The sequence below is a fragment of the Narcine bancroftii genome, chromosome 4, assembly GCF_036971445.1.
Source record: "Narcine bancroftii isolate sNarBan1 chromosome 4, sNarBan1.hap1, whole genome shotgun sequence".
Lineage (NCBI taxonomy): Eukaryota > Metazoa > Chordata > Chondrichthyes > Torpediniformes > Narcinidae > Narcine > Narcine bancroftii.
The window spans coordinates 196,858,267-196,882,695 of record NC_091472.1 but is presented as its reverse complement, the minus strand read 5'-3'; the positions used below and the strand labels follow the sequence as shown (position 1 = coordinate 196,882,695).

Below are 24,429 nucleotides of genomic sequence, written 5' to 3'. Positions count from 1 at the left end.
TTCCATGACCTCGCTGCTTGTTTTCCTTACTTCTCTCTATGCCGTGCCTGTTGCCTGAGTGAAGAGTGAATAGTGATTGGGAAAAAAAAAATTTAGATCTCCCCCAGGTTTTTTGGCTCCATACAAAATTGACCCCTCTGATCTTCATGGGGACTAATTTTATCCCCTACTATCCTTTTGCTCTTTATATACCTGTAGAAACCTTTAGGATTTTCCTTCATTGTCTGTCAAAGCAACCTCATGTCTTCTTTTAGTCTTCGTGATTTCTTCCTTGAGGTTTTTCTTGCATTTTTTATACTCCTCAAGTACCTCACTTGCTCCATGTTGCCTATACCTGTTATACACCTCTCTCTTCTTCCGAACCAGATCCTCAATATCGCTCGAAAACCAAGGTTCCCTATGCCCGGGAACCTTGCCTTTAATCCTGACAAGAACATAACAAAATTTCAACTTTGGAGGTTTTCCACTTGCCTGAAAACAACTTATCCCAAACCACACATTCTCGATCTTTTCATTTCCTCATACCAGGCTCAGGGGCCATACCAGGCTCAGGGGCCATACCAGGCTCAGGGGCCATACCAGGCTCAGGGGCCATACCAGGCTCAAGGGCCATACCAGGCTCAGGGGCCATACCAGGCTCAGGGGCCATACCAGGCTCAGGGGCCATACCAGGCTCAGGGGCCATACCAGGCTCAGGGGCCATACCAGGCTCAGGGGCCATACCAAACCTCTGCAAACCCCTGAGGAAGTAGAGGCACTGATGTGCTTTCTTCACAATGCCATTGGTGTGTTGGGTCCAGGAAAGATCCTCTGAGATAGTGACTCCCAAGAACTTAAATTTGCTCACCCTCTCCACCTCTGATTCCCCAATGATCACTGGATTGTAAACCTCTGGCTTTCCTTTCCTGAAGTCAATAAGCTCCTTAGTTTTTGTGACATTGAGTGTGAGGTTGTTGTTGGTGCACCATTCAGCCACGTCTTCAATCTCCCTCCTGTTTGTGACTCATCCCCAACTTTATACAACCCACTACCATGGTATCGTTGGCAAATTTGTAGATGGTGGTGTTGTTGTACCGAGGCACACAGTCATAGCTGATGGGGATTACAGAATCAGGGAGGGGCGCGGGGGATTACTGAGCCAGGGAGGGGCGCGGGGGATTACAGAAAAGAGGGAGGTTGCTGTAGGGATCAGAGGGGGTTACAGAGATGGGGAGTGGTGTAGTAATCAGAGGGTGTTACAGAATCAGGGAGTGGTGTTTGGACGTGAGGGCATTACAGAGACAGGGAGGGGTGTTTGGACCTGAGGGCATTATGGAGACAGGGAGGGGTGTTTGGACCTGAGGGGGATACAGAGAAAGGGACAGATGTCGGGACCGGGGCGGTTCACAGAGAAGAGCAAGGATGTGGGGATCTAATGGGGTTACATGGAAATGGAGGGATGTAGGGATCAGAGGGAGTGACAGGGACAGGGAGGGGTGTTATGGGTACATCCGTGGGTGGATGGGAAGATAGTTCCCCAGCATGATCTCACTGTGATACCCTGTGTTCTCGTCTGCAGGCTGAGGTAGTGGTGAAGGGGGACTATGAGGGAGTCATCCAGCTGCTAGAGGTGAGTGAGCTGTTGCACCATCACTGGGGAGGGGAGGGGGAGACTCAGAGCTGACAGACACACAAATGCTGAACATGTGGCAGTACCCATTGGGGAGAGCTGGGTCTCATTGCTGACTCTCTTTCTCAGGGCCATGGTTGGCCCACTGATCCAAAGTGAGCACCCACCCCTCAACGAGACTGAGGAGGCCCAAGATAATTCCCTGAGTTCAGCTCCTGCTGCACCCGACACTGTTCCATTTGCACCACTGTAGTTCGCTCCTCCACATCGAGTGGGCCTTGTTCCTCTGGGACCTGTCCATCCCAAGCCCTGATGACCCAGCTCTAGGATTCCCTCTCCTCCTGCGCTCACCCTTCCTCTGGGAACCCAGGAGTGTTGGTCTCCAAGTGGCTGCTGTGAATGTCTCTGTGCTGTGTCCAGAGTGCATGGTGCCATTTGAATGTTGGCATGAGCACATAGCAAAAGGGAGTTTGGTGCAGGGGTCCCATTACCTCAGGAAGGGGGAGATCATGCGTCCTGTTACTCTGCAGGTCCTGGCTCATCACTTTGTCATAGTTGTGCAGGGACTTGGGGTGAGAGCTCAGCAGAGGGCCTGGAGTCTGTAAGTGGGGGAGGGGGAGCTGCTGGGATTGGGGTTAGTGAAAGATTCTCGGGTCATGGGTTGGCGGCAGGTGTCCCCGTCAGCGAGGCCGGGCCCATCCCCAGGATATCAGTGCCCATGCATGATGTCAGGTCTCAGGGACCCAGCCTCATGCTCCTTGACACTTGGCTCTGGCGGTCCATAGATTGGCAATTGGTGGGTCACAATACCAAGAATGTGGGAGGGAGAGTTATGGAGAAGGAGGGAGGGAGGGAGAGACAGAGAGAGTATGGCGAGGACAGGGCAGTGCTCGAGGGTAAGGCTGGGGCAAGGTGGCCTTGTGGGGGATATCCAGGGCCAGCTCCCGCCCCCCATCCCCTCCCCATTTCTGCCCCTCCCATCCCCTGCTTGGCATGACGGCACTGGAGCTACATGTGGACTCACTTTGGAGCATCCGGAATGTGGAGAATGTGATGGACAGCACATTTAGGGAGTTGGTCACACCGCAGCTTAAGGGAATAGAGACAGATAGGGGCTGGGTAGCCAACAGTAAGCACAGTAACAGGAAGGTAGTGCAGGAGTCTCCTGTGGTCATCACCCTCCAAAACAGATCCACCGCTCTGGTTATACCGCTATTGTTGGGGGAGATGGGCCATCAGGAGAAGGCAGGATCAATGCACCGTCAGTGGCCCTGTTGTGCAAGAGGGAGGGAAAAAGAGTGGTGGGCAATAGTAAGGGAAACAGACAGGAGCTTCTGTGGCCACCAATGGGACTCCCAGATGGTGTGTTGCCTCCCAGGTGCAAGGGTCAGGGATGTCTCGGAGCGGCTACAGGACATTCTGGAAGGGGAGGATGAACAGCCAGCTGTCGTAGTCCCTATTGGCACCAACGATGCAGGAAGAAAGAGGGATGAGGTCTTAAAAGCTGAATTTAAGGAGCTGGGCGATAAATTAGGGTCTCAAAAGTAATAATCTCAGGATTATCATCAGTGCTAGGAACTAGTCAGAATAGAATGAGCAGGAGGGTTAGAATGAAGATGTGGCTTGAACAGTGATGCAGGAGGGAGGGTTTCAGATTCTTGGGGCATTGGAACCGGTTCTGGGGCAGATGGAGCCAGTACAGACCTGACACTCTATATCTGGGCAGGGCCGGGGTCAGTGTCCGAGGGAGATTGTTTGCTAGTGCTGTTGTGGAAGGTTTAAACTAATGGGGTAGCGAGGATGGGAACCTACAAAGGAAGAATGAGGAAGGTGGTACAGAGACAAAAGATAGGGTTAGGAAAGAGAAAAAGAAAAATAGAGGGCAGAAAAGTCTAAAGCAAAGGATGCAGAGGTCACTAGATTCTAAAAGGACAATGAGCATAAGGGCCCTTTATCTGAACGGCCATAGTGTTAGAAACAAGGTGAGTGAACTTGAGGTGCAAACCACTCCCCAGGCAGATGATTTAGTGGCCATCACAGAAACATGGTCACAAGGTGGGCCTGGTGGGAATTAAATATTCAAGAGTATCAGGTAGTATAGAAAGATAGACTGGATGGTAAAGGGGGTGGGGTGGCACTCTTAATCAAAGATGGGATCAGGGCAATAGTGAGAGATGATACAAGATCTAAGGAGCAGATGATACAAGATCTAAGGAGCCGAGGCATTGAACAGATATTTTGTGTCAGTCCATCTGGGTAGAGATTAATAATAGTAAAAGAAAAAAAATCACTGGTGGGAGTTGTCTATCGTCCACTAAATAACAATAGCACAGGCCATTAACCGAGAGATAGCTGAGGCATACAAGAATGGAACGGCAGCTGTCGTGGGGAACTTTAACTTTCACGTAGATGGGAAAATCAAGTTGGTCGATGGAGTCTGGAGGATCACTTCATAGAATGCATCCGGGATAGGCTTTTTGAGTAGCATGTTAAGGAACCAACAAGGGAGATTGCTTTTTTAGATCTAGTATTATGCAATGAGGTAGTTAACCATCTAGGAGTTAGGGACCCTCTTGGAAAGAGCGGTCATAGTATGATTGAATTTCTCATACAGATGGAGGATGCAGCAGTTAGATCTAAAACTACTATATTATGCTTGAACAGGGGAGATGACAACAGGATGAGTGAAGAATTGGTCAGTGTTCACTGAGAGCACTGGCTAGTTGGCAGAACAGTTGAGCAACAGTGGAAAGCTTTCAAAGAGATTTTTCACAGTGCTCAACAAAAATATATTCCTGTTGAAAATAAGGGCAGTAACAGAGGGAAGAGTCAGCCTTGGTTAACTAAGGAAATAAAGGAAACTATAAAATTAAAAGCTCATGTATACAAAGTAGCCAAGAGTATTGGGAAACTGAAAGATTGGGAAAACTTTTAAAGGCAACAAAGGACAACTCAACAAGAAATAAGGGAAGAAGATTATGAAGGTAAATTAGCACAAAATGTTATAAATATATAAAACAGAAGAGGGTGGCTAGAGTCAACATAGGTCCCTTGGAAGATGAGAAAGGGAAATTTATATTGAGTAATGAGGAAATGGCCGAGGCATTGAACAGAAATTTTGTGTCAGTCTTCATGGTGGAAGACACGACCAGCATGCCAGAGTGGTGATGAGGATGCAAAGGGAGGTGAGATAGTAATGAGTAAAATAATGGGACTGAAAGTGAACAAATCCCCTGCTCCTGATGGGATGAAACCCAGGGTACTGAAGGAAATGGCAGGAGTTATAGACAATGTGCTGGTAGTCATTTCCCAAAATTCACTGGATTCGGGACAGGTCCTGGCAGATTGGAAGACTGCAAATGTCACACTATTTTTAAAAAGGGATGTAGGGTGAAGACGCGTAACTATCGGCTAGTTAGCCTAATATCTGTAGTTGGGAAAATGCTCGAAGCTGTCATTAAGGATGAAATAATGAGACATTTAGAACGAAGGGGTACCATCAGGCAGACACGGAGTGGATTCAGAAAGACCAGGTCTTGTTTGACAAACTTGTTGGAGTTCTTTGAGGATATAATGGGTGCAGTAGATAGAGGGGAACAGGTTGATGTATATTTGGATTTCGAGAAGGCATTTGATAAGATGCCACACAAGAGACACCAATAAGATACAGATGAATAGAATTGGGGTAAGTATATTGGCATGGATTGAGGATTGGTTAAATGGCAGAAAGCAGAGAGTCAGGGTAAATGGGTGTTTTTTTTTGATTGGCAGACAGTGGTGAGTGGGGGGCCGTAGGGATCGATGCTGGGCCCGCAGCTGTTCACCATTTACATTGGTGATTTGGAAGAGGGGACAGAGAGTCGAGTAGCCAAGTTTGCGGATGATACTAAATTGAGTGGTAACAACATTGTACAGAGGATGTGGATAGGCTGCAGAAGGATATAGTTAAGTTAGGTGAGAGGGAAAAGGTCTGGCAGATGGAATACAAAGTTAGTAAATGTGAGGTCATCCACTTTGGTAGGAAAAATGGAAGAGTAGATTATTATTTAAATTGTGAAATACTGCAGCAGAAGGAGTTGGGAGTGTTTGTGCATGAATCGCAAAAAGTTGGGTTGCAGGTACAGCAGGTTATTAAGAAGGCAAATGGAATGTTGGCCTTCATCGCTAGAGGAACTGAATTCAAGAGTAGGGAGGCCATGCTGCAACTATACAAGGTACCAGTGAGACTGCACCTGGAGAACTGTGTGCAGTTCTAGTCTCCATACTTGAGGAAGGTATACTGGCCTTGGAGGCAATCCAGAGGATCTTCAACCTTCAGAGGTTGATTTGAGATGAGGGGGTTGACCTATGAGGAGAGACTAAATCGCCTGGGATTATACTCACTCGAATTCAGAAAAATTGAGAGGAGATCTTATAGAAAGATCTCAAATTATGAAAGATTTAGATAAAATAGAGGCAGGAAAATTGTTTTCACCAGTAGGTGAGACCAGAACTAAGGGCCACAGCCTCAAGTTTCAGGGGAGTAGATTTAAGTCAGAGATGAGGAAAAACTTTTTCCCAGAGAGTCATGAATCTGTGGAAATCTCTGCCCAGGGAACCGGTTGAGGCAACTTCATTAAACTTATTTAAGGTTCAGTTAGATTTTTACATAAAAAAGGAATGAAGGGATATGGGGAAAAGGCAGGTCAGTGGAGTGAGTCAATAATCAGATCAGCCATGATCTCAGTGAATGGCAGAGCTGGCTCGACGTCCAACTCCTGCTCCTATTTCTTATGTCTTTGTGTCTGACCTGGCCCATCCCTCCCCTACCACCCTGCCCCTCCCCTTGCATCCCATTCCTCCCCAACCCATACCTACGTCTCTCCCCATCTCCCTCACCCACTGTCCTTTCCTACATTTTCATCCACCCCCCCTTCCTATTTCCCCCTCCCCAGGTGTGAGCAGGGGAGGTTTTTCCACCCAGCGTCCAGCAGGAGATGGGACTGACTCCCTGTGTGTGACGGCTGGGACCCAAGAGGCAAAGGGTTACAACTTGAATAGGCAATGTTTGGCCGTGGCAGCTGCCTGGATCCCTATGACGAGGTGCCCGCCTGCTCCAGTGGCTCTTACTGCTAGCACTTGTTCTCAAGGCAATCCCCGGTGAACCCTCCCACTCTAGGATTCTGCTGGTCAGTGTGAATAACTAACATGGTAGTTGTCACTGTGTGTGATGGGATCTCTGCAGAGACATCAAACTGTCTCCTGCTGAACTTGGCTCTGTGGCCAATAAATGCAGCAGGTCCAGTGTCAGCTCATTCAGTAAACATCTATTTCCAACGGTAATCCACTTGACACCCTCCCTACCCTCTTATTTCATTCACAAAACAACAATTTTTTTCCCCAAAAGGTTTGCTCCCTGAAACAAAAATTGGGGATTATGATCGACCATAATTTCAGATTTGCTGCATTATGTAGTAAATTAGAGAAATATGAACTTTTATTGAAATTAGCATGTTTAATCACATAATGATGCCACACAAGCTCTCAGGCTGACTGCACAACAAATGTGAGGAGTCCAGGGTTTGTCTTAGTCACTAATTTTACAACCAAAGTTGAGCTCACAGGCTTTCTTAACAAGTGCAGTCACGCTGCGTCTTTTAGCCTTAAGTGAATATTCGCCACAACTGTAACAGAATGTATTGCAGCTGTTGTGACTTTGAGGAGACATTTCCGCTGTATTGAATCTTCCTGACGTCAATAAATGCTATTGTTAAGTCCACTCACTCTGCTATTGCCTGAAGAACATGTTCATCAACATGCGTTCAATCTACATCAATGTAATGCTCAGCATCTGTACACGTGAGCTGCTTTTATAGCCTGTCTACATTTATCCTGATGGAGCAGACCCAGGCCCAAGACAATATTTGCATAGAACCTGCACTGAGTCCATGCCCAGGCCTGCTTGGACTGACCAAAACACCTTGCTTCTTTGAGCAATATGCTAGTAGGCTTTAAACATCACAGGAAATCACAAAAATAGGTAACATCTAAAAACAGAATGTGATAAGAAAACTTTAAGGTGATTTTTGTGATCAGCAGCCCAAATCCATAAAATACCCCCAAAAATGTCCAGGAAGCAAAATCTTCGTTGTCCACCCTACCCATTGAATTCCTGGAATATATACTGTAACCAACCATTAATCAATACCACAATTCTGTTGGAATATTGTGTTTTGTTCTGATCGTTTTATTACAGGAAGGATGTGGGAGCTAAGGAGAGGGTGTAGAGGAGATTACCCAGGATAGTGCTCGGATTGGAGAATGTGTCTTATGAGGAGAGGTTAACAGAGCTGGGGCTTTTCTCTTTGGAGTGAAGGAGGATGAGAGGGGACTTGGAGATCTACAATATTATCAAAGGCATGGATAGGATGGACAGCCAGTATCCTTTTCCCCAGGGCAAGAGTAGCAAACACCAGAGAACATCTGTACAAGGTGAGGGGAGGAACATTTAAGGAAAATGTCAGGGTGTTTTAAAAAAATATACAGAGAGTAGTGGGCACCTAGAATAAATTGCCAGAGGGGTAGTGGCAGAGACTGGAACAATAGGGGCATTTAAAAGACTCTTAAGCACATGGATATGAGAATAGGTGTGGTCATAAGTGTGAGATAGGGAGGAGTTAGATTGTTGAGTAGGTCAGTTGGCACACCATCGTGGGCTGAAAGGCCTGTACTGTGCTGGAGTGTTCTACATTCCATTATTACCAGTGTGGAAAATGCTTGAAAAATGTATGGGAGAATTGCATAAAGTCAATTGCAAATCACAAGAAAAAGGAAAAGTAAGCCATTCAGCTCATCTAGACTGCTCCGCCACTCCACCCAGAGCCAAACCATTCTCACATATAGTTCCAATTTCCAGCTTTTTCCCCATATCCATTGCTATCCTGATCGGGCCACCACAGATGTATGTGGCAACAAATTCCACAAATCCACGACCCCCTGGATGAAGAAATTTCTCCTCATCCGTTTTAATTCTAAGACTGTGCCCTCTTGTCCTGGATTCACCCATCAAGGGAAACATCCAATTCACATCTACTCTGTCCAATCCTTTCAGTATTTGAAATGTTTCTGTGAGATCCCCTCTCATTCTTCTACATTCCAATAAATACAGTCCAAGAGCCACTAAGCATTCCTCATACGTTAGCTCTTGCATTCCTGGAATCATCCTGGTAAATCTTCTCTGTTCTCTCTCCAACATTATTACATCCTTTCTAGGCCCAAAACTGCACACAGTTCTTCAAATGAGGTCTTGCCAATGCCCCATAGAGCCTCATCAATACCTCTTTACTCTTCTACACTATTCCTCTTGAAATGAATGTTAACATAACATTCGGATTCTTTACTGCCAATCCAACCTGGTGGTTAACCTTAAGGTTATCCTGCACGAGGACCCCCCCCCAAGCCCTTTTGCACTTCCAAATTTTGAATTTTCTCCCCATCCAAGTAATAACCTGCCTGTTTATTTCCTCTTCCAAACCATACATTTCTCAACATTGTATCTCATCTGCCATTTCTTTTCTCACTCTCCTAAGCTGTCCAAGTCTCTCTGCAACTTTTCAGTTTCTTCAATACTTCCTCCTCTACCATCTATCTTGGTGTCATCTGCAAACTTGGCCACAAAACCATTCACTCCATAATTAAAATCATCAATATACATTGTAAAAAGAAGCGACCCCTGCAGAACACCACTGGCAACCAACCAGATCAGGATCCTTTTATTCTCATCCTTTGCTTTCTGCATCAGCCAATGACCTACCCAATCTAATATCTTTCCTGTAATTCCTTGGGCTCTCGTCTTATTAAGCAGCCTCTTTATCAAAGGTCTTTTGAAAATCCAAATCCAAACCCTTGTCCATCCTATTTGAGATTTCCTCAAAAAATTCCAATCGGTTTGTCAGGCAGGATCTTCCCTTCATGAAGCCATGCTGGCTTGGACCTATCACGTCAGGCACCTCAAGATATTTCATAACCTTGACCTTGAGGATCAATGTCAATAATTTTCCAACTATTGACAGCCTATAATTTCTTTTTACCTGCCTCCCTCCTTTCTTCAACAGCAGAATTACATTTCCTCCGGAACCATGCCAGAGTCTATTGATTTCTAGAAAATCATTTCCAATGCCTCCACAATCTCCAAAGCCACCTCCTTCAGAACCCATAGGTGCACCTCATCTGGTCCAGGAGACTTATCTACCTTCAGTCCATTCAGTTTACTGAGCACCATCTCTCTCAGTACTTAATTCTATTCCCTGAGACCTCTGACTATCAGGTATATTGCTATTGTCTTCCTCAGTGAAGACTGATGCAAAATATTCAATTAGTTCCTCTCCCATCTCTTTGTTACCCGTTGTGGTGCCACTGGCAGCAGAGCTACAAAGGAAAATGCCTGACTCAGGTTAAGATGAGCAGGAAAACGGTTTTATTCCCTTTCTAGCCAACTTTTATGTCACTTCCAGTTCGGCCATCCGGAAACTAGAAGTGACATCATGACGCCCCAGATGCGTTTCTCAGTTCGCAGGTTTAGTCCCAGAGGTGGGGGAGTCCAGCACCATCTTAGTGCAGACCCCGCGATATATGGTTGGCTGCCTTTATGGGGACGATTTGTGTGTGAAGCCCCGCCCCCTGGCTGCTGCTACACTCATTATAATTTCTCCAGCATCATTTTCAATTGGTCTTATATCTACCCACCTCTCTTTTACTCTTTATACATTTAAAAAACTCAGAATACTTTTGTATGTTATTTGCCAACTTTCTTTCATAATTCATCTTTTCCTTCCTAATGACTTTCTTTGTTTCTTTCTGCAAGTTTTAAAGTTTCCCAGTCCTGTTTTCCCACTAATTTTTGCTTCCTTGTCTGCCCTCCCTTTTGCTTTTATTTTAGCCTTGACCTCTCTTTTTACCCATCTTTGTGCCATTTTTACATTAATTATTTTCCTTTTTCTAGGAATAGATCTATCCTGGGCTTTATTTATTTCTTGTAGAAATATCATCCAATTCTGTTCTGCCATCCCTCCATCTAGCTTACTTTTCCAGCCAACTTGGGCCAGTTCCTCTCTCACACCACTGTGATTCTCTTTGTTTCACTGAAATATTGACACTCCTGACATCACCTTTTCCTTTTCAAATTTGAAACTGAACTCCATCGTGCTGCGATCACTACTTCCCAAAAGTTCCATTACTTTTAATCACCTCAGGTTCATTACACATCATCCCGTCTAAAACCGTCAATCCCCTGGTGGGCTGATCGACGAGTTGCTCCAAAAAGCCATCCTGTGAGCATTCTACAAACTCTCTCTTGAGATCCAGTACCTTCCCAATCCCCTTTCATGTTAAAATCCCCCATAATTATTTTGACATTCTCCTTCTGATGTGTTTTTTAAAAATCTCCAGCTGTAACTCATTGTCCACTTCCCGGCTGCTGTTTGGGTCCTGTATATAACTGCCAATAGGGTCCTTTTACCCTTGCCATTTCTTAACTCAAGCCATAAGGATTCTACTATTTCTGTCCCTATGTCTCTTCTTTCTAGTGATTTAATATCATTGCTTACCATCAGGGCCACACCACCCCCTCCCTCTATCTACCTGCCCATGTTTGTACTCTGGGACATTCTGCTCCCAATCACATCCATCATTAAGCCATGTCTCGGTCAACAAGGTCATTTACTTTATTCCTAATGCTCTATGTACTGTACCCTTAGATCAGTATCTGTTACCAATTTTTCTATATTTCCATTGTACAGCAAATTATCTTGTTTTTTTGCCATCTTTGTTGCACAGTATCTTTGACTTTTTTTCTGTTTTCCTCTTCACCTCCCCCTGCCAACTTAGTTTAAACCTTCCCTGATAGCTATATTAAACATCCCTGCCAGGATATTGGGACCCTTCAAGTTCAGGTGCAGAGGTCATACATCCCCTAAATAAATCCCAATGATCCAAGAATTTGAAACCCTGTCCCCTGCACCAGCCTCTTAGCCATGTACTCATCTGCCTAATTTTGCTATTCTTGCCTTCAATAGCATGTGGCACAGGCAGCAAGTCCTGAGATCACCACCCTGGAGTTCCTGGTTCGCAACTTTCTTCCCAACACCCTGTAATCTTCCTTCACGACCTCCTCTCTTATTCTGTCTACATCTACCATCTCCGGCTGCTCGCCCTCTCCCCTCAGAATGCTCTGGACCTGATCGAAGGCATCCCGGACCCCAGCACCAGTGAGGCATCACACATCATCTCACAGAATCACTTGTCTGTTCTCCCACACCTACAACCACTGCATTTCTCCTTTCTCTCGACCACAGCACCGGGCACAGTGCCAGGGTCCCATTTGCCATGGCCTTCCTGTCAGGTCCACCTCTCCAACAGTATCTAAATTGACCAATAGGGGGACTGTTGCAGAGGTGCTCTCCACTATCTATGGCATGTACCTATGATCCCCTAATTCTCTAATTAACCAAAGGCTCTCAAACAACAGCTCAAGATCCTTAACGACAGCTCAAGATCCCTCAAGGAGCCACATCTCAATGCACCTGGCACAAATGTAGCCCTTTGGGAACCTGGTAGTCTCGCAGGGTCTCCTCATCTGGCACTCCAAGCACGACACTAACCCTAGAGGTATACCACTGTCTGAAATTACTCAACAAACAGAACTTGCCCTTTAACTAGAATTCTCACCTGTTTCCCTGAGACAACTCCAACAAGAACAAGAACTACTCCTTGGTAGTGTAAGGAGCCCCTCCTTAGCCTCCACTCACCAAAGCCTCAGAGACCCACTCCTTCACTGAGCCACTCCCTTTATTTGCCCTGGCCAACAATCTCAGTTACTCAATCCCACAGATCAACTCTGCTTAACCCTTTGCCCCTCGCGCCCTTTTTTAAAATGTCACACCGCTGTTTAAGAGAGGAGGGAAGCAAAAGAGAGGAAATTAGAGGCTGGTATGCCTGACTTCAGTGGTTGGCAGGATGTTAGAATCTGTTCTCAAGGACGAGGTTTCGGGGAACTTGCAGACACATGGTAAAATAGGTCAAAGTCAGCACGGTTTCCTGAAGGGGAGACCTTGCCTCACAAACCTGTTGGAATTCAGTGAGGGAATAATAATAAGGATAGATAAAAGAGAGTGGGTTTATCTGAATTTGCAAAAGGCCTTTGACAAAGTGCCACACATGAGGCAGCTGAGCAAGATGAGAGCCCACTCAGGAAGATACTACAGAGAAGATTGGCTGACAGACAGGAGGCAAAGACGGAGATAAAAAGGGACCATTATTGTCTGCTGGGGACCAATGGTGTTCCACAGGGCTCGGTGCTGGGACTGCCTGTGACCACCAGTGTTCAACGGGGCTTGGTGCTGGAACTGCCAGGGACTAGTGGAGTTCCAGGCAGCTCAGTGCTGGGACTGCCAGGGACCAGTGGGATTCCACAGGGCTCAGTGCTGAGTCTGCCGGGGACCAGTGGGGTTCCACAGGGCTTGGTGCTGGGACTGCCAGGGACCAGTGGAGTTCTAGACGGCTCGGTGCTGGGACTGCCGGGGACCAGTGGTGTTCCAGACAGCTCAGTGCTGGGGCTGCTGTGGACCAGTGGTGTTCCAGACAGCACAGTGTTGGGACTGCCGGGGACCAGTGGTGTTCCAGAGAGCTCGGTGCTGGGACTGCCAGGGACCAGTGGTGTTCCAGGGGGATCGGTGCTGGGACTGCAAGAGACCAGTGGGGTTCCACAGGGCTCGATGCTGGAACTGCCGGGGACCAGTGGAGTTCCAGACGGCTCGGTGCTGGGACTGCCGGGAACCAGTAGTGTTCAAGACAGCTCAGTGCTGGGACTGCCGGGGACCAGTGGTGTTCCAGATGACTCAGTGCTGGGACTGCCGGGGACCAGTGGTGTTCCAGACAGCTTGGTGCTGGGTCTGCCAGGGACCAGTGGTGTTCCAGATGGTTTGGTGCTGGGACTGCCGGGGACCAGTGGTGTCCCAGTCAGCTCGGTGCTGGGTCTGCCAGGGGCCAGCAGTGTTCCACAGGATTTATGATTGTAGATGATGGATTCAACAGCTTTGTGGCTGAGTTTGCGGCTGATACACAGAACGGAGGAGGGGCAGGTGGTGTTGGGGAAGTACTGAGTCTGCAGAAGGACAGACGGGTTAGGAGTTTGGACAAGGAAATGGCAGATGAAGAACAGTGTGGAGAAATGTGTGATCATGCACTTTGCTGGAAGGAATAAAGGCCCAGGCTATTTTCTAAAGAGTTCAGAAATGAGAGGAGCAAAGGGTCTTGGGAATTCTCATGCAAGGCTCCCTAAAGATCAATTTGCATGTAGAGTCGGTGGTAAGGAAGGCAAATGGAAGATGGTGCTCATTTCGAGAGGGATAGAATATAAAAACAGGGATGTGACGTTGTGGCCTCCTAAAACATTGGTCAGACTGCATTTGGAGGATTGGACTTCATGTCCAAGGAAGGATGTGTTGGCATTGGAGAGGGTCCAGAGAAGGTTCTCAAAGGTGATTCCTGGATCGAAAGAGTTTTTGTAAGAGGAGCGTTTGAAGACTCTGGAATTGGAGTTTAGAAGAATGAGGTGGATCTGAAAGGCCTGGATAGAGTGGAGAGGATGTTTCCTCTGGTGGGGGAGTCTGGGACCAGAGGGCACAGCCTCAGAATACTAAAACATCCTGTTGAGCAGATATGTGGAGGATTTCCTCACCCAGAGGGCGGTATATCTGTGGAAATTATTGCCACGGGCGGCTGTGGAGACCAAGTCAGTGGGGATATTTAAGGCGGAGGTGGATACGTTCTGGATCAGGAAGGGAATCGAGGGATACAGGGGGAAGGGAGGAGAATGGGGTTGAAAAGGATAGTAAACCAGTCATGATGGAATGGGCTGAATGGCTTAATTCTTCTTCACTGTCTTATGGTCAGGATTTTGTCTGTCATATCGTTCCTAATTTGAGTCTGATGGTCCAATTAACTCAGGGGACTCTGGCACTCTTCGTCCGGATGAAGGTCTTCAGGGGAGTGGGGGGGGGGGGGCTTGCTGGTGGCAGCACTGAAGAAGGAATATGCTTCCAGTGAGCAGAATCTGGGAGATGGCATTCCAGACACCCATCTGACCTTTGACACTCCAAGGTCACCACTGACTGAATGGTCCAGCCACAGGAGGGGCAGGGTGTTGGCTACAAAGCAAGTGAGAGACTCATCCGAGCCTTTCCACCGCACAGAGGGGGAGGGGACACTCTCCTCCTGCCTGGACGGGTGTGCCTCACACATGGTCCAAAAGACCACTCCGCCTTCTCCCCATGTAGCAACCCAAACACTCCCTCACTCCCTCTGCCGGTTCGCATGTGCACCATCTCCACAATGCACCGCACGGATTTCCCCTAAATTGCAGCCCCAACTCCAAGGACAGGAGCCATCACTGGTCCTTCACCAGCACTGGGTCTATGTTCCGAAAACTCCCTCCCGCAGCACTGGAGAGACCTTCACGGACACGGCTCAGACCCCGAAGCCAGTGGGTGGAAATGTGGAGCCCTGTTCCCGCAGAGTGGAGCTCCCACTGCCCAGAACCTCTCAAGGCAAGCAGCTTTAATCCCTGGCCGAGAGGGACACGGAGTACCAATGGGCTGCGATTAGGATAGGACCATCCCAGTGGATGGGCTGAATGGCCTCTCACACCATGAATTGGTGCTGAGAAGCAGCTAGCTTTATGGCTGATAGAGTGCAGAGGGAGCCTTGGAGGTGGGGTGGGGTTGGGGGAGGGAGGGTTTCTCTGTATGGGAACCATACCTGCTTCATGTGGATAGGTGCATAAACATGTTCCAATGTTTCCTTCATGCTTGGCATCTCATCCAGAATGCACTGGAGGGCATGCAGGTACAGATAATTCCTGACTTATGGTGGTCCGACGTGATTTTTCAAAGTTACGATGGTAGAATCCCTATTGTACTTCGAATTTTGGCTAGGCTAGGATATGATGATAAGTGTCTCCCCACAGTCCTGTGTCAGTCCCCAACTGATCCCACTACCCTGCTCTCTCCCCACAGTCGTGTATTGGTCCCCAAACTGATCACACTGCCTTTTTTCAACACGATGTTTTCAACCTTCGGTGGGAGTGCTAAAACGTAACCCCATCGTAAGTTGAGGACTACCTGTACAGTAAAACCCCCAGTGTCTGGCACCTATGGGGTTTGGTAGATGCCAAATAAGTGTATTTTCTGGTTGTTGCGTGGATTAGAGAACTGAGGGATGGGCACCAATTTTAAACGTTTGTATTTTTTTACCTATTTATTTTCCACGATATTTTTGCTGGTTGCTTGAAGCTGCCGGTGGCTTGAATTCCGGATAATGGGGATTTTACTATACCCCGTTTTAGTGGGTTATGTGGGCTCACTGCCCTTTCTTTGCTGTGTGGGAGGCCGGCCCCTGCACAAGCAGATTCCTCTTTCCAAGTTGCCCACAAAGGCCCAGGGAGCAGTGCAGTTTCCTGATCAACCGGGAATTCCAGGTCCTGGGCTGAGGAACATGTAGAACCAGAGAACATTAACAGTACAGAAAACAGGCCCTTCAGCTCTTTTCGTCTGTGCCAGACCACAAGAAGGTCCAATGCGACTTGCAACTCTCACCCGTCTGTCTGTAGATGGGCTGGCAGCAAGCAGTGGCTGCAGGATGAGCGTGGGTGCATCCATCCTCCAAGTGAAGGGTGTGTGACAGGGGCAGCTGGACACTGTTCCCACTGCAGGCTACGTCTGCACCTCCCCCTCATGACTAGGACCCTTCCCCCCTCATGACTAGTACCCCCTTTACTTAGAACTTGTTACAGGGTACCACATGAGGTAGTACCCTCCACCCCAGGTCCCTGATGTACAAAGGCCAGATCCCTGCAGAGAACCACTGCCACTGGCCACCCCCTTGATTGGCAGACAGTAACCCCGAGCGTCAGGGCGTGTCTGGGCAATGAACCAGAGCAAGGAAGTGGAAGGTATGGAGCAGTAACCGTAGAGGAACTTTCTCCCTGCCCCTCAGAATGGCACAGTGGGTGTCAACGAGAGACAGCTTCCCTGCTGAGCGGAGGTGAGCCCAACGGAATTACCCTGGTCAATCCCCTCTCATGATGAAGCAGGGCTGGGACGGGTTGTTTTCACGGCCAGGACACCCTTCCCCTCTGGTGGGGCGGGGTCCCAGCCGGAGGCAACCACGTACCCCCACGAAGGCAGCAGCGCCATCAGAGAAAGTACGCGGCCTGCACGAGCTGCCTGGGAGGTCCTCACTGTACAGGAATCTGCAGGGTCCTAAGGCGGAGAGCACTATCTATGTACACACATGCACACCAGTGACTGTCAACCCCCTTCCAATCAGTAGACTCAGGACCGCCGCAGAGACCCAGTGTTTCCCATTGGCCCAGAAGAAGTCCACCACCTTCCTCTGGATCCTCATGGCAAAGGCAGCAGGTGGGACTGAGGTGACCAACCGGTACCATAACGTGGAGGCAACCAGCTGCTTAATGACCAACGCCCTGCCTCGGGAGGAAAGGACCCCAAGGAGGCCTGACCAGTATCCCGGCCGAGCTCCACGTTCTGCCAGTTTGCCAGTCAGGGTCTCCCCGGTGGGACTCCCAGGTGGTGCTCCACGCCAATGGTTTAATCTCCTCCAGCAGGGAGCCCACCCATCACTGACCCACCAAAAGTCCAGAACATTGAGGACGGTTGATCTTTTTTTTTTACAATAGGAGCTGGAGTAGGCCATTTGGCCCGTCGGGCCAGCACCGCCATTTTAGATCATGGCTGATCATTACCATCAGTACCCCTTTCCAGCCTTATCCCCATAACCCTTAACTCCGTTACCCATAAGAGTCTTATCTAACTCTCTTTTGAACATAGTCAGCGAATCCGCCTCTACCACCCTCTGTGGCAGAGCATTCCACAGATTCACACTTCTCTGGGTAAAAAAATGCTTTCTCATCTCTGTCCTAAAGGGCCTATCCTGTATTCTTAAACTATGCCCTCTAGTCCTCGTCTCCCCCATCATTGGGAACAAGTAATCAGACTTCACCTTGTCTATCCCCCTAATGATTTTGTATACCTCAATCATGTCCCCCCTCATCCTTCTAAACTCCATCGGATACAAGTCCAGTTTTTCTAGCCTTGCTGCATATGACAACCCTGCCATCCCTGGAACTAACCTTGTAAATCTGCGCTGCACACCCTCTATAGCTAGTATGTCCTTCCTCAAGTTTGGAGACCAGAACTGGACGCAATACTCCAGGTGGGGTCTCACCAGGGCCCTGTATAACTGCAGAAGGGCGTCTCTGTTCCTATACTCCAATCCCCTCTTTATGAAAGCCAACATTCCATTTGCCTTCTTCACAGCTTTCTGAACCTGCATGCTAGCCTTCAGTGACCGGTGAACAAGTACACCCAGATCCATTTGCACTTCCCCACTCCCTAGCTTGTCTCCATTTAAATAATACTCAGCTTTCCTATTACTTCCCCCAAAATGAATAACCTCACATTTGTTCACATTGAAATTCATCTTCCATTTAGCCGCCCACTCCTCCAGCCTGTCCAAGTCCCTCTGCATTTTCCTTACATCCTCCTCACACCCCACACCACCACCCAGTTTAGTGTCATCTGCAAATTTGCTCATGTTATTTATAATCCCCTCATCCAAATCATTAACATAAATTACAAACAACTGAGGACCCAACACCGATCCCTGAGGCACTCCACTCGTCACATCCTGCCATTCTGAAAAAGACCCATTTACTCCAACCCTTTGTTTCCTATCTCTTAACCAATTTCCTATCTATGTCAGCACCTTACCTCCAATACCATGCTCCCTGATCTTGCCCACTAGACTCCCGTGCGGGACCTTATCAAAGGCCTTCTGGAAGTCCAAATACACCACATCCACTGGCTCTCCCGAGTCCACCCTCTTTGTCACATCCTCAAAAAATTCCAGAAGGTTAGTCAAGCATGACTTACCCTTAAGGAATCCATGCTGACTAGCCCTTATACTATTATTACTGACTAAGTGTTCTGCTATTTCTCCTTTTATGATGGACTCCAATATCTTCCCCACCACTGATGTCAGGCTAACCGGTCTATAATTTCTCGTTTTCTCCCTCCCTCCTTTCTTAAAAAGCGGCACCACATCAGCCACTCTCCAATCCTCAGGGACCTCCCCGGAATCTATGGAACTTTGGAAAATGTCGACCAGTGCCTCCACAATTTCCATAGCCACCTCTTTAAGCACCCTAGGATGCAGCCCATTAGGCCCTGGGGATTTATCAGCCCTCAGTCCCAACAATTTACTCATAACCTCCTGCTTCTGGATCCGGATATCCATTAGATCCCCTACCTCCCCAGTAAAGTTCCCCAAGTCTCTTGGTACCGCATGACCACTACCCCCTAACTGACTATAACCTATATCCTCCTTGGTGAAGACAGTTGCAAAGTATTTGTTAAATTCCTCTGCCATCTCCTTGTTTCCGGTAATAATTTCACCCTTGCCCATTTTCAAAGGGCCAATTTTAGACCGAACCAATTTCTTCCTCTTCACATACTTAAAAAAGCTTTTGCTATCCTCCGCAATATTATCTGCTAATTTCCTCTCGTACTTCATTTTCCTGTCTCTTATGGCTTTCTTAGTTACCCTCTGATGTTCTTTGAAGGTTTCCCAATCCTCTCATTTCCCACTCCGCTTCGCTATCTTATAATTACTCCCTTTGGACTTGATAATGCACTTGATTTCCTTAGTTAGCCAGGGCTGCCATTTGCATCTCCTAGAGCCTTTCCTCCACTTTGCAGAGAAGACCTGCTGGTCGGAACCATCAGTGTAGGCCGAGAGGACAACCTCCGTGTCCATCTCATGTAGGACCATCCCCATCAACCACCGACGAATACAACTCAGGAAAGGCTCCACGCAGATGGTGCACAACTGGCCAGACCTGGGGCATCGCTGACTTGCTCCCCTGTGGAAAAGAACGGGGGCAGTCAAGGATCCGTTCACTTTGAAGAGGTACTCTGTGGCAGAGCACAGGAGCCGAATCCAGGCTGCAAAGTGAGGTCTGAACCCGAAAGCCTGCAGAGTACCCACTGAGTACCTGTGGGCCCACCCTGTCAAATGTTTTCTGATCCAGGGAGAGATCGCATTAAATCAAAAGAGGTGGTTGTCGACTTCAGGAGGGCCTGGGGGGAATCACAATCCCCCAACCACTGACGGCTCCTCTGTTGAGGTTGTATCAAGTTCCTTGGAGTGCACTTGATGGAGAATCTCACCTGGTCCCTTAACACCAGCTCTGCAGCCAAGAAAGCCCAGCGGAGCCCCTACTACCTGCGAAGGCTGAGTTAAGTCCATCTCCCACCCTCCACCCTCACTACATTCTACAGGGGATGTATTGAGGGGATCGTGTGTAACTGCATCGCTGCCTGGTTTGGAAGCTGCACCTCCTTGGACCGCAAGACCCTGTAGAGGAGAGTGAAGGCAGCGGAAAAGATCACTGGGGGCTCCCTTCCTACCATGAAGGACATCGACAACACTCAATGGAGGTGAGGGGCAATGAACATTGTGAAGGAGCCCACACACCCCTCACATAAACTGTTCTGCCGACTGGTAGGAGGTACCGTAGTCCTTGGGGACTCATGTCCAGAGTGGGAAACAGTTCTTTCCTCCAAGCCATCTGGCTCCTGAACTCCCGGAACAGATGCACACTGAATTTTTACTGTATAAGTCTTAATATTTTAATGTGTAACTTCTACTCTAACTTATATTTATGTAAATCTGCTCCGTGGTCCTGGAGAAACACTATCTCATCGTTACCATGCAAGCATGGTGTGAATGTTAAATAAAGTCCCCAGTGCAGAGCCCTGACGGTTGGCCAATGCCTAGAGGAAGATCTTGGAGTCTATGCACAGGGGATAGACCGGCTGCCAGTTCTTCAACCAGTGGAGGTCTCCCTTCTCCATCACAAGAGGGGCATTCCAGTGGCCAGGCTCTCACCCAGGATACGTGCACAGTCCTCCCCCAGGACATCCCAAAAAGGCTGGTACCGTCAGGGTGCCCAAGCCAGGGGACGCCGCTCTGGAGCTGGTGCAGGGCCAGGGACAGTTCAACCGATATGTTGGGAGCATCCAACCGTTCAAGTGCCTGTGGACCAACCTCTGGCAGATCTCCCACAGGAAACCTCCTCATCTGACAGGTCCAGTGACAAAAGACTCTATGAAAAGGGCAGACGGTCAGGTGCTGGTGTGTGTCCGAACCCAGCTGGCAACCCTCCATCTCAGCCCCCTGCAGAGAGACGTGCTCACCTGGCACCTTTTGCGGTGGTACGTACTGGCCACCTACCTCCTTTGCCGGGGACGCTTCCCACAGGAAGGCACGTGGCTCCCGGTGGGGAAAATCAGTCGTGCTGCTATGGTGAAGCTGCCTGCATTTTACCTGGACCTGATGCAGGTCCAGGGTGCAAAGTCTGCTGGACAGGATGGTCCCCGTCCTGCAGCCTTGGGTGTCGGTTGGATGGCAGGGGTCCAGGGGGGTGGAGCAGTCCCAGCTGTGCTGAGCCTCGTCAGTTGTTCCGGGCACGCTCTGGTGGTCCGTTTCACTGCCCAGTGGTGAGGGGCTCCCCCAGCGGTGGTCTCTGTATGCAGGAATCCTCCCCATTAGGGACTGAGGTGGAGAGTGTTGTGCCGAGTGGTGCCATGTAACCGCATCCTGAGTCGGTCCACCGACACCCCAGCCGCCTGTTCCTTCTGAGGACCAGGGAGATGTGTACCAAATGCACTTGAAGTGTGTGAGGTTACAGCCCCTTTTTGACCACCTGAAGTTCTGGCTGCACTTCAGCCCCCCCCCCCCCCCCCCCCCCCCCACTATGCTCCTAATCTGCATCGTCGGTGGGGGGGCGGGCGGGCGCTCGGAGGATCTCCTAGTGGGGTTGCTCTCAGATTTGGCCAAGCTGGACATTCAGTCGGTCGGTGGGCGGTCGAGGGTGTGGGGCGACTGCTGCCTGCCTGCAAGAGCACGGGGTACCTGAGGGGGTCGGTAGGCGAACTCCAGAAATGGTCGCCCTCCCCCCCCCCCCACCCAGGGGATGGCGGGTATGGTCGACAGTGTTTTAATTTTTATTTTTTTATTTTTATTTTTTTAAATTTTTTATTTTTCACACCATAAATCACATTAGCCATGATATACACTATTTCTTTTTCACACATATACAGTGACTTTTTCTCCCCCCCCCTCCCTCCTCCCAAGCCACCCCCCCACCCCCCCCTCATCCATTTTAGGTATACAATCTAGGTTGGACAGTGTTTTAATTTGATGAGAGTTGCTGTGTAACAGCGAGGTGGTTGTAATTCCTCCTTCTCGTGGTGTTTGGCCACATTAATGGTGGGTGTTAGTTGTAGCTCTGCCTGAGGTTTTGTGGCTTGTCATGTTGTTGTTTTAAATACAGTTTGTATGTTCAAAAAAAGAGGGCTGTGTACATGACTGAGGATTGCCTGTATCTTCCTGCAGGCCAAAGTGCGTGAGCTGGAACAGCAATGTCAGGCGCAGAGCCAACAGTTCGACCTCCTGTCTGGGGAGCTGCGGAGGTTGCGGCTGGGCCCCACTGACACCCTCCTACTGAACACGGACTCATCCGTCAGTAAAAACCCCATTCAGCTGAAAAATGGGGCAGTCAGCTCCCTCCCTAGAGGTAAGGGCCTGCACTGGTGATCAGTCTAACCGGGACAGGGGTGATCAGTTTCACCGGGACAGGGGTGATCAGTCTCACCGGGACGGGGGTGGTCAGTCCCATCAGGACGGGGGGTGATCAGTCTCACTGGGACAGGTGAGATCAGTTTCACCGGGATGGGGGTAATCAGACTCACCGGGACGGGGATGATCAGTCTCACTGGGATGGGGGTGATCAGACTCACCAGGATGGGGGATGATCAGTCTCACCGGGATGGGTGAGATCAGTCTCACCGGGACGGGGGATAATCAGTCTCACCGGGGCGGGGGTGATCCGTCTCGCCGAGACAGGGATGATCCACTTCAGTGGGTCAAGGGTGGTCATTCTCACCGGGACGGGGGTGATCAGTCTCACTGGGACAGGGGTTATCGGACTCACCGGGACGGGAGGGTGGTCAGTCTCATCAGGACGAGGGTGATCAGACTCACCGAGACAGGGACGGCAGTGTTCCGTCTCACTGGGATGTTGGTGGTCAATGTGGAGGCACTGGACAGCTTCGACCTTCTTGGCCTTGTGCTGAGACTGACCGGGGAGCACTGGGTTCCCAGCTCAAGGAGTGGTGTTGGGGTTGTCTGAAATGGCTCTGGGATTCCCTGCTCTTGTACCTGGTTGATTCATCACTTTGACAATGCCCTGGGGTCCTTTACAGGCCATCCAACATGGGGTCTTGCATGGTTCCCAACTTAGGAGGGGTGCATGAAACAATGGGAATCCTGTGCAGTGCGCTGGAGTGAGGTCTATTGTGCGAGGTTTTGGTGGGGAGTTCCTAGCTTGGAGGGTGTTTGGGTGAGGGATGTGGATCAGAGGGGGAGGATGGGGGAGGATTACAGATCCAATGTTGGCTGGCCGGCCTCAGTGGAGTCCCCGAACATGGAAGGATTTCCCAGCTCAGGGAGGGGATGTGGGAGAGAGGCAGGAGCCTGGCTCTCAGACCTTGCATCTCCATGAGCAGGCCCCATCGGTCTGCCAGAGGGATCTCCCTGGCTTGAAAGTGGTTATTTCCCATCTTATGTGACACGAGAGGCAGACATGCTGGATTGGTGGATGCGGGGAGGTAGACTGGGGGTGAGCACCTGCAGGCAGGGTTACCCTCTGGGCACGCTTGCTGGAGGAACCAACCTTTTTCCACTCTCCCTTTAGGTAGCCAAGGGCCTCCTGCTGAACACCCAGTGATGTGCGAGGAGATTAGAGCACTCCCAATGTCTGGGGTGAAGCCGGACCCTCTCTCTGTCACCCCTCCTCTTCACCCCAGCAGCCCAGGCCAGGACCAGCTGCCTGAGGTTAGTGGGTCTGCCGCGCCACAGTCACAGGGAGGGATGAGGGCAGGCACTGTGCGCCAGTCTTTTCCGCACGATGGTTCGTAGGGCCCCCGACTCCCACCTGTTGTGTATCGGGATCCTGCTCCAACTCAGGCACCCTGTGGTCTCCAGTGTCCCTTGGCACTTTCCACACGCCTCTGCCCACATGGATGTTGTGGAAGGGGGCATCTAGAGGTGGGCTGTGTAAGTGGGTGGGTCCCATGCGGGGAGGGGGGGTGTGGGGTGCGGCCTTTATATAGGTGAGGGGGGGAGCTTCATGCAGTGGGGGGGGGTGGGCTCTGTGCTCTGTGTTGGGGGGGTTGGGCTTCATGCAGTGGGTGCGGGCTCTGTGTTGGGGGGGTTGGGCTGCATACTGAGGGGGTGGGCTCTGTGTGGTGGAGTTGTGCTCTGTTCAGGGGTGGGTGGGCTCTATGCTGGTGGAGTTGGGGTTAGGATCAGTGCGGGGGGGTTAGTGCGGGAGCGTTTAGTCAGTGTGGGAGGGTTCAGTGCGGTGGGGAGGGGCTGGGGTGGTGTGAGTGGAGGTGATCGGATCAGAGCCTCTAAGGATACTCTGGCTACATCTGCAGGCAATGGCAGCTCAGAACAGTTCTGGGCAATTAATGCAGTGACTGACCAACACCAGAAGACCATTCTCCCCCACATCCCACTCCCCCCCACCCCCCAGCTCAACCCTGGCACCCCAGAGACAGTTGAATGCACACTGTGGAGGTCCTCTACAGGTCAGGCAGGGATACGGAACGGTCCTTTGGCCAGTTGCACCCCATGTA

The 24,429-nt window shown here is 49.6% G+C and overlaps 1 protein-coding gene across 3 annotated transcripts in view; it reads left to right on the top strand.

Annotated features, from left to right (window-relative positions):
• The window catches only part of rimbp2b (RIMS binding protein 2b), a 179,609-nt gene that overhangs the window by 83,909 nt on the left and 71,271 nt on the right, over window positions 1-24,429 (top strand). For all 3 annotated transcript variants that reach the window (XR_011356321.1, XR_011356320.1, XM_069933561.1), the window contains exons 5-7: window positions 1,559-1,609; window positions 22,124-22,304; window positions 23,484-23,623. Coding sequence is in view for 1 of the 3 variants with exons in the window: in XM_069933561.1 (XP_069789662.1) it covers window positions 1,559-1,609; window positions 22,124-22,304; window positions 23,484-23,623 (372 nt within the window). In the remaining 2 variants the exon portion in view is untranslated. The remainder of the gene's footprint in view (window positions 1-1,558; window positions 1,610-22,123; window positions 22,305-23,483; window positions 23,624-24,429) is intronic.